This window comes from Lates calcarifer, linkage group LG21 (assembly GCF_001640805.2).
Source record: "Lates calcarifer isolate ASB-BC8 linkage group LG21, TLL_Latcal_v3, whole genome shotgun sequence".
In the NCBI taxonomy this organism is placed as follows: domain Eukaryota; kingdom Metazoa; phylum Chordata; class Actinopteri; family Centropomidae; genus Lates; species Lates calcarifer.
In genome coordinates, this window is record NC_066853.1 from 4160490 (window position 1) to 4176961 (window position 16472).

A 16472-nucleotide genomic window follows, 5' to 3' on the forward strand; every position below is an offset into this window, starting at 1 on the left:
AAAAGCAAGTGAGGAGAGAAAGAGGACAACATCGTCCCTTTTTCAGAAATATTCAACGGTAGTGGAATCACTCAAGTGACAGCAGCAAATAATATTGAAATATACGGCAATGATAGCTAACACAACTTTATTCTTCTGCTTCCCTTAGTGGTTTTCTGCTTTATTTTTTATTTTTTAATTTGTCTTGACTTTTAAAAGGCTCACAGCAGGTCCTGTACGTTGATTACGACTGCAGCAGCCAATATATATTTATTAGACAGGCTTATTGGATTGTTATCATCTGTCTACAGCAATAATCTGGTAGTGTTTAGGGTAGAAGAGCCACTTAAAATGTTTGCCATCATTCTGGGAGACGCTGATGCCATCGCTGATTTTCTCGTTGAACTACTACCATAAAGGTATTCAGTTAATATTTCCTGAATATTTCTTTAGTTGAGAACATTTGTGCTCCATTGCTTTCTACATAGAAATGGTTAGTTTTAAACAGCCAAGTGTCAGGTCTTTTAGTCTGAATTTAGTTTATTCAATCCACTTACTGCAGTATATATCTGTGTGTGGTGTCTGGTGAAGATCATTTGGAGTGCCAGGTGGGTGTCGTTTTCTACACCAATTTACTGCAGCAGATTACTGTACAGAGATTTACTGTATGCTAAAGTGACTTTTAAATACTGAACATTTTTGTGTAGACTTGCTGCTGTTTCTGCCCAGTCAAATGAAAACCAGAAAAATTAGACATGTACAGTAAGTGGTCACATTATGAGGTGACTGCAGCAGTGTCCCTCCGAAATGTTGATTCGATAATAAATACAGAGGCTCTCTGACATTCATTTGCCCTCCTTTTCCCTTTGTGCACAATTCCTAGTGGTAATGCCAACATTACTGAACAATCCGTGCGCTCTCTCTTGTCCCTCCAAGAATGCTTCAATATGTCAAACTGGATCTGGGCAACAAGGGGGGGTTAGAAGGGTTATTATTCTTGCTCAGCTGCTGCTCTGCTGTACAGTACATGCATGCATGGACATGTTCACTTATGTAGACACACATAAGAAATCACACACACATTCTGTAATACTATTTTAACAAAGCATATGGTAATGCTATCGACTCCAATTTGCATTTGATTTCCAGGTCAGCCTGAGGCCTGATATGGAACATAGATGAAAGCAAATAAAATAAATACATACATTCACACATCAAAACTAGATAATCTGCAGATTCACAAGTCAAGTTATGCAATGTAGTGATATGAATCATGATTTTAGTGTTTTTATTAATTTCATTTTCACTGAAAAAACAATAATAAAAAAGTTGATGACTACAATATTTCTTTTATAATGATATGTAGTGACACATTTTACCAGTTTTACAAAAAACTGAAGCTCCTGTTATTTGGATATTGCACTGGGCCATATTGTGATTTGGATAATATTGTGACTAATTGTTCAGCTCTGTTATATGTGTAAATCTTCCTCAAGCTGTCAAACCTACAAACAGAGCCACCATGTAAATTTCCCCATTGTGGCACTAATAAAGGATTATTTTATCTTATCATACACAAGTCTTCTGTGCTTTACTCTGACCCCTTAACAGCAGTGCACAGGGAAAGAAAACAGCCGAGTAGTCTATAAATCACACAGGCAAGCATATGGATTACTAGTATAATAATAACTGCACATATTTCTCCCACAGCATTCTTTTGTGGAACTACAGTATGAACTCACATGTAACATTAATTAAGCATGTTCGGGTCTGTGCTGGCTACTGCATGTGTGAGAACTACACGAAAAAGTTGTCCTTGTATCATGTAATCCTGTGTCATGAAAGTTGTCAGCATCAATATAACAAGACAACTTTCAGGGGACTTTTTGTACTCAAATGATTATGTGCTTCTGGCAGTGATAACACTCTGGGAATGGCAGTCTCTGTGGGTTACAGTGCATACTGACAAATGACAAGATTAGTCATCAGAGGGAAGACAAATAGTACTAGTGTACTGACAAGCTTCTAAGAGATGCTGAGAATGTCAGCAGAAGCACAATACCGAAGCTTAGAAAATATGTAAATACAACCAATGTATTATTATTTGCTGGTTTAATTCACATATACACATGCTAATTAACATTTATGAGATAATTTCTGGGCAGATCATTTCAGTGCAGACCTCTGCTAGTATATAATTAACACACAATTAAATGATGCATTCAATTAGGTATGGCAGCTTGTCTCAGTATGCTGCCATCTAACAGGCCAACACTGTGGAGAGAAAATATGGTGTGGGATTGTCCTGAATCAACTTGTTGTCAAAGATGAAAACAGACACATGCAAACAAACACAAACACATTGGTTGGTGTGAATGAACTTGTAAATTAATGTAAATGTAGGAGAGAAGGAATAGAAAAAAAGACAAAGCTGTTGTAGCTGTTATACTTTTGCTGACGGCACAGCCTCACATGCCTCTCTCTCGGTCTCTATCTTCACTGGACTTAACACTTCGGTCCCTTGTCACATTCCTGAGCATATCCCGATAAGTCCCTGGCATTTCACACTGGGTGTGCACTGCTTCATACTGCAGCTATGTCACCAGAGCCAAGCACAAAACGTAAAAGTGTCTGCAAAAATAGGACGGAGATCCTAAAAATGGAAAAATATAACAAACACACTATTTCTGAGCTGAACCTCGATTTTACCCTGTATTTAGACACTGGTGTATATACATCCTGATTAATGTTGTACAGTGTACAGACATTTAGACCATAAACCAGACAGTGGCAACCCTGCCTTGAAGTATGATGACATTTAAGTGAAGCTACAAATAAATCCTTGGTTTCACTATCTGGAACATGTGAGCGTACAGTATTCTGCTTGACTGACATCTTTTGAGGCAATATGGTGAAGTCAGCAGCCCACAACCAGACCATAATTTCTACTGTCAAAAAGACATCATTACTAACTGCAATTAAGTTACTTTCATTTTCAAATAATCTGCTGATTATTTTCTTGATTAATCTTTTAGTATTTTTTCTGTAAAATATCAAAATATACTCAAAAAACCTAATGACAATTTCCTAATGTTTTGTCTGACTAACACTCCAAAAGCTGCAGATATTTAGTTTACGTAAGACAAGATGATTATTATTCATGAGAAGCTGTAAACAGGTATTGTTTGGCATTTTGTTTGGAAGGGGACTCAATCCATTAATCGACTAACAAAAAAGCTGGCTTGTGCCATATCAACAAATATCACAGAACAGTAGAAACATACTGTGGGTGTTCAGAAACAGATGAATGGTTTTAATTTCCAACGTTTTTTTTCCTTTCGTGTAAAGACACTGGGGATTAGAACCAATCATAACTGGATACACAAGCTAATGTAGATGATTCAATTAGAAACACAAATCAAACAGAAATCACTCAGAGGGATTGGAGCTATTCTGCCTCAACCAGTGAGCTGACAGTGAACACAGCCATCACGTTAATTCTAGCTGTTATTACATGTTCAGTTAATGAAATAACTGTGTTGTCATTTCTGAACTTATTTTCGTGTGACCCTGCTTGGACTTTTTCTCAGCATAGTGTGAGAGTTTTACTACATCAAAACTGCTGACTCATTAACAACCTATGAATCATTCATAAACACTGCACTCATGACTCATGATGTTGAATATGACGAATATTTACTGCTGATGACAATCCATCATTATGAGAGTGGAGAGAATGAAACTGCATTAAACACAGCATGAATGACACACACTGATACAACAGGTAGGTGTTAGCAAACTATTAACAAAGCAAAAAGCATTCAGAGAAAACAAAAACCAGATAGGTGATTAAATAAGGTGATTAAATAATGTGGCTTTATCTTAAAGATCTGAAATAATGCTAATACTGATATTTCACTGAATTATATATAATATGCATATTAATAGCTAATCACCAAAGTCAAAATCCCTAAAGGCATCACTAAAGATCAGACCCTCAGCTTCATCAGAGTCACCTCACATCTGATTTATTGAAGCTTATGACCTTTCAGTCTGACAGCTGGTGGGAAAATGAGTAGACAGGTATGTGATCAGACACACAAAATGCAGAAAAAAAAATTAGCTGGATTTTCAATCAATCCTTTAGAAATAGAGAAGTCATTGGTCCAAAAGTTGAAATCATTACAGAAATGAAACTTCAGGGGACAGATGAGAGAATAATTTTATGAGCACATTTCCAACCTAATTTGAATTCAGCTCATCTGATTTCCCAGTCTCCTGCCATTTTAACTCTTAATTTGTCGAGTCACCATAACTCCTGCGAACAAGTGAGTGTTACTGTCAATTCTAGGTAACTGCAATGTCTGCCTTGTCCAATACTTGACAGTACAGGGTCAACGAAGACCACAAGATCACTGACAAATGATGGCAGAGCAGCTTAGTTTCTATTTTTGAAGCCTTTGTGTGACTGAATGGTAACGACTGGCTAAATGGAAATACTTTCAATTATTACTGAGAGGCCAGATCGGCTTGCACGGCATGACGTGGGCTGTCTTCCTACAAAGCACCTTGAACACAGACAGAAGCAGCTTCGCTGAGACAGCCAGTCAACCTGAACGGCTCATTACAGTGAACAAAGATGAAAGAGGAGAGAAATAGCATGATCTACTTGTGGATTATGAATGAGTCTACAGTTGTTTCAACATGAGATTCGGAGTTCTCACGCTTCTGTGATTCGCTCAGGTCCAGTTACATGTAGCTGATACCTGTCCTTGATTGGTCACAGTTTGTTTACTGGGATCGTTAAAGATGCAGTCTTATATGACATCACCTCGACCTGCGACAGCTCAAATAAATACATACAAATAAATAGCACTTCTGACAGCACAAGGACAAAGCTGCACTCTTAGCAGTGGCTCATTCTTTTTTCCAGTTCTCTCCATTCATTACGTGAACAAGGTAAAAGAATGTTAAGGGGGAAAATAGATTGAATCAACCGAATGAAAATGCTCTGCAGCCTGCAGAGCACACGTGCCTGACTGTGAAGCTTCTTATGCTAAGGTCAAGACAAGTGCTACCCAACACTGCACGTTCAAAACAAAGAATGAGCACATAATGCTGACTCTGCACCATCCTGTCAGTTGGCCTGAAAGACAACCACTTGCAACAGGAAACAGAGCTACGTGGTGTCCAGTTTCCAGCCAACATGGGAGGGAAAAAAATCAATATCTCTTTATTTAGTTATGCTATGCTTTTTATATGAAGTGCTATCAGTGATAACCACCCTTACCTGCCTGTGTTATTTGTGCCTGTTTGGACACCTCATATGAAGGCCATATATTTTGTTTGGTGCTTCTTTGTGTGTGCTGTGTGACATGAGTCTACTGTGTGTGTCCTAGGTTTCTGCTTGTCTACAGTATGGTATGTGGGCATAAATAAATCATTCAACTGTGTGCCTGTGTGTGTGTGAGCACACACATGCTTATATTCTGTGTGTGAGTTTGTTGCAGCAACATAACCTGCATGTCCTTCCTAAATACAGAATGGAAGAGATAAAGGAAAAGGTCAGGACACATGGGACAGGACTCATCTTGCACAGGCTGTGATACTTATCCTGGCATGTGCCTAAAACTAGAAAATATGCACTGCAGTATTCTTTGGTTGGGGGTTGTATTTGATGGTTAAGTGTAGCTACAAAAAATGTTTAAATGATAAAACATTCATTTTAAAAATTGCTTAGTTTAAAATGTACCTTTAAGTGCATAAAAATAATTTAACTGCCAAATATACAACACTCACAACCTCTCATTATCTCATAGTCCTCCCAGGCTATGATAAATGTGACCCCTATACAGAACACCTGCAGTATATCTGCACTAAACTGCCGCCAGGCTCTGTACTTAATATAGTAAGCCCTACACACACATACTTGAATTCCTACCTTTGTGAGAACACTCATTGACATAATACATTCCCTAGCCCCTTACCCAAACCTCAACCATCACAACTAAGCACCTAATTCTAACCCCATTCTAAACCTAATTCTAACCTGAACATTAAAACCAAGCCTTAACTTTAAAACAACGCTGTGAAGATGTGAGGTACGGCCAGCATTTTTTAGGTTAAAAAAAATCTGATTAAACTAATTAAGAATGATTCCAGACTGGAAACAGTGGAGTATTGTAATGTTGAATGAGCCTCTATGTGGAAAGCTCAAGGTTACTGAATGGAGGATAAACCAGCAAGGACATATTTGGTCAAAGATAATTGTTCTTTGTAAATCAGTGTTGAAAGACAAACACCAGTAGGGTATCTAGAGACCATGAGGAGTAAGAGCACACTGCTGTGGATGCCAAACAGACTGTACACTACAGCCTGCTGTGGCATTCAGGTTTTTTCCTTAGTAGTACATTCAGCAACAGAGTACCTGTGAATATTTCCACTTCCTACACAGCCATGTTGTCGAGCCGTGAAAAAACTCACATTGATATAACAGCTACAGTAATAGCTTTTAAATTCAGCAGCCAAAAATCAAGAAGAGGAATGTAATGATTTTCTTGAGCACGCATTTTTGTCAAGCCATGGGTTGTAGGGTCATTGGAAGATTTACAAAACCAACAGGGAAAACTAAAACCTGCAATAAAAAAAAATCATAGAAACTCGTGTTTTTAAAAAGACATGCTGATATCATTCATCACTGATCTCTCTCAGGACAGCTGTGCAGTTACCATGGAAAATGACCTTGACAAGATAAATTACACAGAATGGAACAATCGAGGTCTCATTTGCTGCCAACCTTGATGTAAGCGCATGTGTGCATGCTGTGTATGTGTACAGCTCATAATGATCTTGTGAGATAGTTCTAGTTCTCTGCTTACCAGTGCTGTTTTTACAATTGCATATATCAAACCATCTAAAGGGTTTTTCATCACAGTGAAAAGATTTAATCTGCAATCTTCCAGATATAAAACTTGGGTAAATCTGTAAAATGTGGAGGATTCAGATGTATGATGCTGCAAAGTCAAATGTCATGAACAGGCTGGCTGTTGAAGGCACTCAAGTGATGTGTATTATCTAGTGAAATAAATGCTGTATTGTATAAGGCACTGTTTGCAATATGCTACAGTGTGTCAGACTAAAGAGTGTGTTCTATAAAAACAAGCCATTGTGTGTTATTTAAATCTCTGGCAGCCATGATGCACAGCAATTCTGATTGGTTTACTTCATTCATCAACTAAAAGGGTTTCCTCTGCCTCTCACCTTGGTGGTGTCATCATGGGAACGTTGATAGCGTTTCCAGCGGCAACCGTAGATCCCAGTGATACATGACAAACACAGCTGGCGCTCATAGACCTGGAGGGGTTGGTGTTTCACCATGCTCCTTCAGTCAGTCCTGGTCCTGCTTCCAGAGCTCTAACATCCCACTGACTACGAAGGATCCTGTAAGATTACAAAAAAAAAGTGTTGATATGATGGAGCAAACAACATGGTTACAATATGTTCGGGACAACAAAGACCACACTGGACAATCCATGGAACAAGTAGTTACTGGAATAACATGTCTGGCACTTTGATAGAAAACACATGCTGGCTTGAAAAGCACCATGCTTTTGATACAAAGCCCAGCCTCAAATTAAGACCTTGTTTCCCAGCTCCCGTTTCCAATGACAACTGAGACTGCTAGGAGCTTTCATCAATATGATCAAGGTAAAAAAAAAAAGAAAGAAAGGAAAATGAAATTGCAAAGGGCTTGGTGAACCGACCATGTATTGAACATCACATTAAATTACAGTGACCACGAATACATCACACAGTCAATACGTATCTGGGCCAAAAGGCAGCATGTAGGCGCCATGTCTCCCTTTTATGCCAGGAAAAGAAAAGGCCAACAGGTGTAACAAGGATGTTATGTAACAGTGACATCAACTTACATCAACAATAAATAAATAAGTAATTATAATAAAATAATAAATTGGTGCATGCTGCTTTGTACAGCTTTTATGCGCCGCGTGGCAACTGAACAAAACAACAAAAATCCCCTGAAGCAGTAAACCCAAACCAGAACCCAAAAGGGTCTTCCTATCTTCTCTCCTGCCTTTTCTAGATCATTGTAAAAAAACAGAGGGTTTTTGTCATCCTAAACATTTCAGATAAAGCATTAAATGGTGCAAAGATCCATATCAGGGAGGCATCCTACCCTGCTGCCTGTTTCAGCTCCACTACCCCCCTCTCAGTGTGGAGGAACAGCAGACACCCTGATACCATTTCCTTCCTGACTAATGCGGTTGTAGTGACCATGGTAAGAAGAACCAGGCTGTGTTAGCTGTGAATACTCAGAGTTAGTCCTCCCATTAAGCTACTGCGGACTCAGCACTGAGACTCTGCAATCAGCTATAATAACAATAATGACATTACAGCAGTGCTGACTGTTATCACAAGTTTACCTCACTCTCCAGGGACATGACGGAGCCTGTTGTGCTGCTGCAGTTTCAAAACACATACCTCAGTTCAATCTGGGGTTGAAAGTGCATCTTGTGTTATCAAAGCTAAGCTATGCTAATTAATGGCATCTCTCTGCTGATGTGAGTCAAACAAACACAATGAAGAGTGTATGCGCACCAAGCTATTTCCCTGGAGCTTTTTAACTGGTGATATTCCTCTTTACTTGCAGTTTGTGAAGCACAGCTAGCATATGGCTCAGTCTCATCTGATGTTTCAGAGCCTTTCTGCATGTTAACTGCACTCCTCCTGCTGTAATCAGGCTGTCTCAGGCTCTGGGCAGCTGCTCATTAGCATCTGCAGCAGTGGCCATGTTTCCTGTTATTAGTAAAACTGCTCTGAGGAGGGAGGGCCTGACCTGGGGGTATAATGAATCTGGCCCACCCCAGCAGGACCACAAGGGTCTCTGACAGGCAATACGCAGTGCTGCTCTATGCCCTACAATGAAAAGTGTTAAGTGCTGTACTTCCATTAAAAACATACACCAACTGTGATTAGAAAACATCTGTAGAATGCAACAGAGACATAGGCGAGGAAACAACACTGGCACCAAGTGTAAATACTGGAGAAGAAAAGCACAAATGCACAGAACGCTAGCTCCAAAATCTAAACTCTTAACTTCCCATGACAAAATTCACAAATGTGGTCAAAATATAGAGCTCACTTGTGATGAAGTCTGACATGTTTGGTCTAGATGAGCTCATCAGATGGAATAACATCAGAATTGCTGAATTAAATGCTACATTTTAGTCAAACATTTTAAGCACAGAGAATTACCAAACCCCTGTTGCTGGCATGGTTAACGCAGTGCTTTACCTACTGACTGATACAAGATACACTCCATCAGACAAAACCAGGCATGTTTTTATGTCCTACCTCTGGTCAAATACACTATGCACCTGTGTGTTAACAATGATCATCTTATCTTATTTCGAGTCTGCACCAATGTATTGCCCAACATTTAGCTGTCATGCAGCCAATCTTATCAAGCAACTACACTGCAGGCTGAGGGATTTAGACCTTGATCAGATCAGGCAGTGCTTGACAACTGGCATATAGCTGTTATGCCTGTCAGACATTTCTTCTGAATAAACCATGTCTGTTGGGTGGATGGAGATCACAGCTTTGTAAGCACAGGATCTGCTGTTTTTTTAGCTATCCTATCATTCCATTTCTGTTTTGCCATTTTAGAGACATGTTTCCTTCACCTGTTACAGATTTTATGATCTCAGAACCATACTTACATTTCAAGACATATCAAAAGTGTTTCCATTTTTTATTCATGCTGCATATAGACAGCTGTATGTATACTTGGCAAACCACTGGAAATTAACGTTTTAAAAATCCCATACACAAAAATATAAAATTGACATAATGTACATTTATAATGTACATTGTACATGTACATTTATAATGTACATTATGCCCTGTATCATAAACACACAAATGCCAAATGACATTTTAACTGGATTGCATGATTTATTATTAATATTGGCAGACCTGAACATCAATGATGGTTCAGGGTTGTCAACAAATAAAAACATAATGAACAGGAGACAAATATGGATATGTGTCTGGGCATGCCGACCAAGCCTTTAAGACCGAAAAACAATCGTGCAGCTGACACAGTGAAGCTCTGTTGGTGCGTTCATCGAGACAAAGTAACAACCACTTTCAACACTGTCATGTTGTCACTTGCTGACAAATTATAATGTTTAAGCCTGTATCCACAGCAATGTCTCCATGTTTTTATAGCGAGTGATTCACGCCGCTGATGTTGCAACATGTTTACCTCCAAAAGCCTTTCATGCCAGTGTCACAGCCACTTGTATCCTCAAAGTCAAAAATGTCACACTCAGTACCGCTGGTTCATTTGAGCGGAACATCAAAAAGCCCTTTAATTCCAACTATTTGATGTCGGATATTATCATAATTAGACGGAGCAGCGCTGAGGCTACCGATTTATCACCTTGAAAGGTGCAGCTCGTCCATTTTTTACTTAGTGGTTAATATGCCCCAACCCTCCTGTAGCCTGTATAAACACAGAAGGAAAAGTGCTACAATTAATTCCTTTATCAGCACAATGTGTTACCAGAAACTCATCCACTAAATTGACCCAGTGGACGCAATTAAATCTTCAATAAACTGCGATGAGTTGGCAAAGCTAAGTTGAATAAGGCAGTTATATTCATCCAAGATTCAGCAGCACTACCATATTTTGCCAACATGGATATGACACCTCTGACCACAGTAGGTGTAGAAATGTGACCACCATAAGGAGTGTGGGCAGCACTGTCACAATGACTCAGTGTGTCACAGACAAAACAACTGAGCCACAAAATATCTGTCATGACCATGTTCCTCGTGCTTAGTTGTATATCAGGTTTTGTAATAAATAGATTCACTGTGTCAAGATTTACACACCCTGTCAGATCCTGTCAACTGCATTGCCCCTTCAAGACTGAAACATATTAACCAAGTGAAATCAACAAGTGATTGGCACTTTTCTCCACAGGAGAAGCAGCTTTCCTAACATTTCTGTGTCTGTCACAAGTTGCCTGGAGTCGGGTCAACAAGACGCAAAGTAATGACAAGTGAATAAAAAACTCCAAAACGGCTGTTGTCATCTCCTTTTCTGCTGCCTCATTTCCCTCAATCAAAAGGCACAGTGAGAGAAAACAGTCTGCAGGGGAGGAAATGCTTCAGCAGTTTCCCAGGCAGAAAGCAGTGTCTTCTTCTGACCAGGGAACTGAGGGAGAGGCCAAGCAGCAGACAACTGTGGAACTGAAGGCCAAGTCACCACTCAGAGAGAAAGTATCCTTAAAAGGAGTACTTCACCAAAATCAGATGAATTATCCTTACTTAACCATCACAATGTCAGTCAGAGCTCCAACATTTTGGAGTTGACTGATTTAAATGTGGGTCCAAAACTCACATATTTATCTCATTATCTTGTCTAGTCTCTGACTCTGACTCAGTGGCATCTGGTCACAACTTTGTTAGAACTTGGGTGCAAAGGCCAAAAAGAGTTAAGAGGCAAAATAAGATATGAACACCTTTGTACCACTGACAGTAATGGACTCCAAAAACACAATAGAGTAATCATGTCGGAAGCAAATTGAGAACTACAACATGGAAAAATCTATCTGCAGTACATTAAGGAATTCACTTAGAAATGGGCCTCCATTTCATCTTTTCCTGAACACTGTTATGCTTGAATGATCTCAACTGCTTATTTACATGTGCAACGAATACCAAGTAACAAAGCACCATGGAGACTTGGCTGAACTATGTGGCATCAGAAGATGCCTGTGAGGGAGCTGATTAGTGACACATGGGTGATAAAGCCCATTATAACAAGCAATGAGAGAGTCATTACATCAGAGCTGTTAGAGCTGGCTCAGCACTGACAGTCGAAACCTCTCACTATAGCGACTTAGCGACATTTACAATTAAATCATGAAAGATCTATCATCCCTCAAGCAGTAGTGGTAGTACCTTCTTTTACTGTTTAATCTAAGCAAACAATTGTTACTGCTTTCTGTAAAGCAAAGCCTGACACTTCCTGCACACTGCAGTGCAGACCTTCAGTACAATAAACGTGTAGCCACTGGTTCAGTCACTCGTGTTTTATCAGCTGGAACAATGCAGTAGTGTGTATATCCATGTAAATAAAATGAAAGATTTTTAGTTTAAAGAGTAATTTAAAGTATAAATTCTGTCACAAGGACACATTTACCCTATAGTCACCACTTCAGCAAATCTCTGCTCATGTAACCTAAAAAGGAAAAAAGATTTCAAATTCGTCCGTTCTGAAGGGCTACAGATACTGCACATCAGAGTGGATTATCAGTACCCAAGGCCATAAGCTCCCTGTAAGAGGTTTTGTTCAAACAAACCTCAGATTTCCAAATATGAATAATCATTCTGACCTTAGAAGAGTGTGCACGCTTGAAGTCAACAACATGGGGATTGACTTTGTGTGAACACATCCTTGCATGTTTTCAGGCACTACCAAACCCACCAGCATTTGTCCATTTTGCTCACCAGGTTTTAAAAAGATTTTTTTTCTCTTTTATATTTTGTTGTAAAATAATACCTGGTGTTTTTTTTTTTCAGTTCCACAGCCTGTTGCTGATCTATGCAATGATTTTACATTGCACATTTTCAAATAGAGTTTATTCCTTGCCATCTTCATGATGTGAAAATCACTTGACAAAGTAACCATCCAGAGGAGGCTGCATGTTAAGGAAAGAAGCATGCAACATATTTTTGGTGGTCTTAAAGTATTGTATGTAATGTATTAACAATATGATTTTTTTTAAGTAGCACTGTGATTTGTTCACATCAATTCATGTAGAAGGTCTCTGCATTACCCAACAAAAAAACAATGTCTGGCATGTATCCATATACTTATCTTAAATGCAGCCGTAAATATTATCAGTTCAATGTAAGTTATCAACATAATTCTGACCAAACCCCAATATATAATCACTCCCATGAGTCAGTGTGGTATGTGGCAGAGAATTAATGCCCACAGTTCCTGTTGATCCTGAGTCTGATATTAAGTCCTACCACAAACCACTTGAAAGTTGCCCAGTCAGCGATGGCTATCACACATGTAGAGAGAAGGTGATTTTTGATACTGCAGGAAACATCACCTTCCCTTTGCCTTTCAGACATACTCTAGGTCCACATGGTGAGGGTGGGAATGAGCTGGGGAAAAGCTCACAACCTGCTTAAAGTTTTAGAGCCAAGTAAAGAATATTTTTGATTTATGTGTCCACTCTATCCAGGAATCAGGTGTAAGAATTAACTGAACATTTTAACAGGAGACAAATGACTGATCTATGGTAAAATCAATCCCAGACATTGATTCCACTATGTTAGGGCACCTAGAAATTGAAAGGTGTTACAATTAGCAGCCTGCTCTCACAGAATATTGAGAGATGAAGGAAGGAATAATGATTAGTGCAAGGCAAGTTACTAAGCACTGACAAAGCAGAATTAAGTGCATCATGGCTAACAGGCAGTTTGCTCTGATGCTAGCAAAGGTTGACGTCAGAAAAATTATTCTCAAGGTCTTTATTCGGTTAATACTTCCTTTCAGGTGTAGCAAGTAAGCTGACCGAGCACACGTTTGTCGTTGGGGTGTCTTTAAGTGTGTCTTTCTTTTTTTGAATATAATATTTTTGGTATTTTTTGCCTTTATTTGATAGCAACAAAGGGGACACAGACAGGAAATGTGAAGTGGACAAGAGAGAGCCAGTGTAACAAAGGTCCCCTGGTAAGGAGTCAAACCCTGGACGTTGTGGTTATGTGGTATGCACTTTAACCATTAGTCTACCAACACATCTCTTTAAGACAACGATGCGAGGCGGCACGTCTATTAGTCTTTACTGGTGCTAGTTCTTTGAAGTCAGCTTCATGACCTATCTATAAGGTTTCATCTATAAGCATACTAGACCTGAGGCATAATGAATAGTCAGTAACATGAATCGATGCTTAAGCTTCTTTAGCTCCCCAAGCTTATGACAGCACGACGGAAAAAAAGAACTGAGTATTCAACACATACTTGTTGAGAGGTGCTGGTGCCAGAACATTCTGACCTGACAAATGAGAATAGAGGGGTACTGCAAAATGCTCTCATAAGGACTCTCTGGTGTTAATGTCCTTCCTGCTCATGATATTAGCCACGTTATGATTTCACATTCAAATACTATTATTGTAAAATGCACCATATTAACAAAACTATTTAACAGAAAACATAAGGGACTGGACAGCTTGATGGAGCACAAACAGCTCACTGTAAGAGAATGATCAGTGTCTTTTTGTGGCCACCTGAGCCAAGCAGTTGGCACTGCAGCTCTCAAAGACATACATTACATCCTAGATTTAAAAGGCGTGCACCAGGGCTGCGCTAAGCAAGATATTGAGCAGTGCTGCTGTAACTCAAAGCCAGCTAGGCGAACAGAAGAATTACCATGAGGAAAGATACTCTGCAAACTGGCTGACAGTGGCAAATAAACAGAATTAAGAGTATGGGGGGAGGGGATGGTACAAGAACATCCAGACAATCTGACACTTCTCATCTCTGCTCATCAGACTGACAGCCCATAAATCTGAAAAAAATATAGGTCAGAGATAATCCGAGGAAAAATTAATCTAATCACAGTCCATCAGGATCTTCAAATTAGAAAATTGACAGCGGGAGGAGGAAGTGCCATGACTGCCATTCATTTCCTTTATTAAAGCAAAACAAAATGAAACAAATCAATGGAAGAAGAGAGGGAAATTCATTTCAATGCAGATTAAACAACAGAGGTTTAAGTGGGTCAAGAGACATGGAGGTATCACTCCCATTTTTCAACTAGAGATAAAAATAATCTTAAAGCAGTGGGTGTCATCTTTTAGGATGAAGCAGCCTTCACGGGCTGAAGGAAGGTTCCATATCGGAGTAAAGGTGGTGTGATAGAAGTGTTCTTGGTTTGATGCATGTGGCTGCAGGGACAGAACAATAAAGCCATATTAGGAGCTTTATGAAGCCTTGTGGATGGAGGGGTTGGTCATTACTCATTTGTGTGTATGAAGCACTGCAAATGCAGTGGTTCCCCACTGAGACTGTCATACCATGAAAATAGGGGCAGCTTCTATTAGGTTTCACCCATTAGGTATAAATTGCAAAGGTTGGAGTTTTCCTAATGCATGTGTTCTGCAGTATGAGGAATAGACCACTGAGACACACATGAAGACTTCCCAAAGAAACACTCCATCCGCCCTTTGTGGGGTTTGAACCGAGAACCTTCCTGCTGTGAGGTGATGGTGCTAACCTCTGATCCACCATGCCAATGTTTAAGCAGCTGATGGTGTGTGGGTTTGAATAATTATCACTTTAAAGACTAGATGACACAGACTCCTGTGTTCTTAATGTATATTTGCACCACGCTCTCTCATCAACTTTAGTACAGCCTATGATTTTGGATGTCTGGAGGGGAAGTGAAAGGAAGCAGTTAAGGCAGGAGGTGGATCCCGCAGAGAGGGGTGCCAAGCTACGAGGAGCCAATAGCATTGACATGGGAAGGCCAGAGCTGAATGTCAGTGTCCGTGATGTCCACACGAACTTTTGAGTTGACTAGGATGCTGTGGTTTCACTTGGCAAAACTTGGTTCTGATGATGGTAATTATTTTATAACTTATCAAAGACCAACAATGGATTCATAAAATGGCTGTTAGAAGCAGTATCCCTAATTTGAGTTGAACTACCTGGTAAATATATATTTTTTCTCTTGGTTTAATGTATCACTTCAGTTATGAATACACTTAAAGTCTCACTCCTCTGAAAATCATGAGTTTTCCTTCTCTTAAATGCACTACCTCTACGGTCACTAACACCATGACTTTATCTTCTTTTTAAACATGTAAGATTACTATCAAATTTATCACATGACATGTGAATCTGAAAGATACTTTGGAGTAACTTAAAAACAGTGAAGAGATCATCAATATCAATAAGAATCATCCTCTGGGGACCATGAGTGCCTGTACCAGACAGTAATCTATCTAGTGGTTGCTCAGACATTTGATGAACTGATGAACTGACAGACTGGCAAACCACTTAACAAAATGATACTGTACTTACATCCATGCATGCTGCTACAATGGCTAAACATGCAAATGCAGTAGAATATGATTTGTTACCCTGCATTATGCAACAAAAAGTAATTACTGCAAAGGTGAAAACCAGTGTTTTCTCACATATATTCTGTTTTATACAAAGGCACATGTAAAGAAAACAAGGAAGGACAGGGGGATAAAGATGATTTTATGGGCACTTTGCCTCTTTTGTCAAACCAACTTGAGCGTGTTGGTGCAATAACCGGCAACATCTGGATTGTATATACAAGTCTTATACGAAGAGGTTTCTTTTTTTGAATGGCTTTATAGTCTCACTTTCATCTGGATTTGATGTTCCCTCTCGCTGATTATTAAAGCTT

At 39.3% G+C, this 16472-nt stretch overlaps 1 protein-coding gene across 3 annotated transcripts in view; it reads right to left on the minus strand.

Annotated features, from left to right (window-relative positions):
- The window catches only part of gdpd5b (glycerophosphodiester phosphodiesterase domain containing 5b), a 43645-nt gene that overhangs the window by 19345 nt on the left and 7828 nt on the right, over window positions 1–16472 (minus strand). For all 3 annotated transcript variants that reach the window (XR_007808867.1, XR_007808868.1, XM_018698921.2), the window contains exon 2: window positions 7240–7419. Coding sequence is in view for 1 of the 3 variants with exons in the window: in XM_018698921.2 (XP_018554437.1) it covers window positions 7240–7356 (117 nt within the window). In the remaining 2 variants the exon portion in view is untranslated. The remainder of the gene's footprint in view (window positions 1–7239; window positions 7420–16472) is intronic.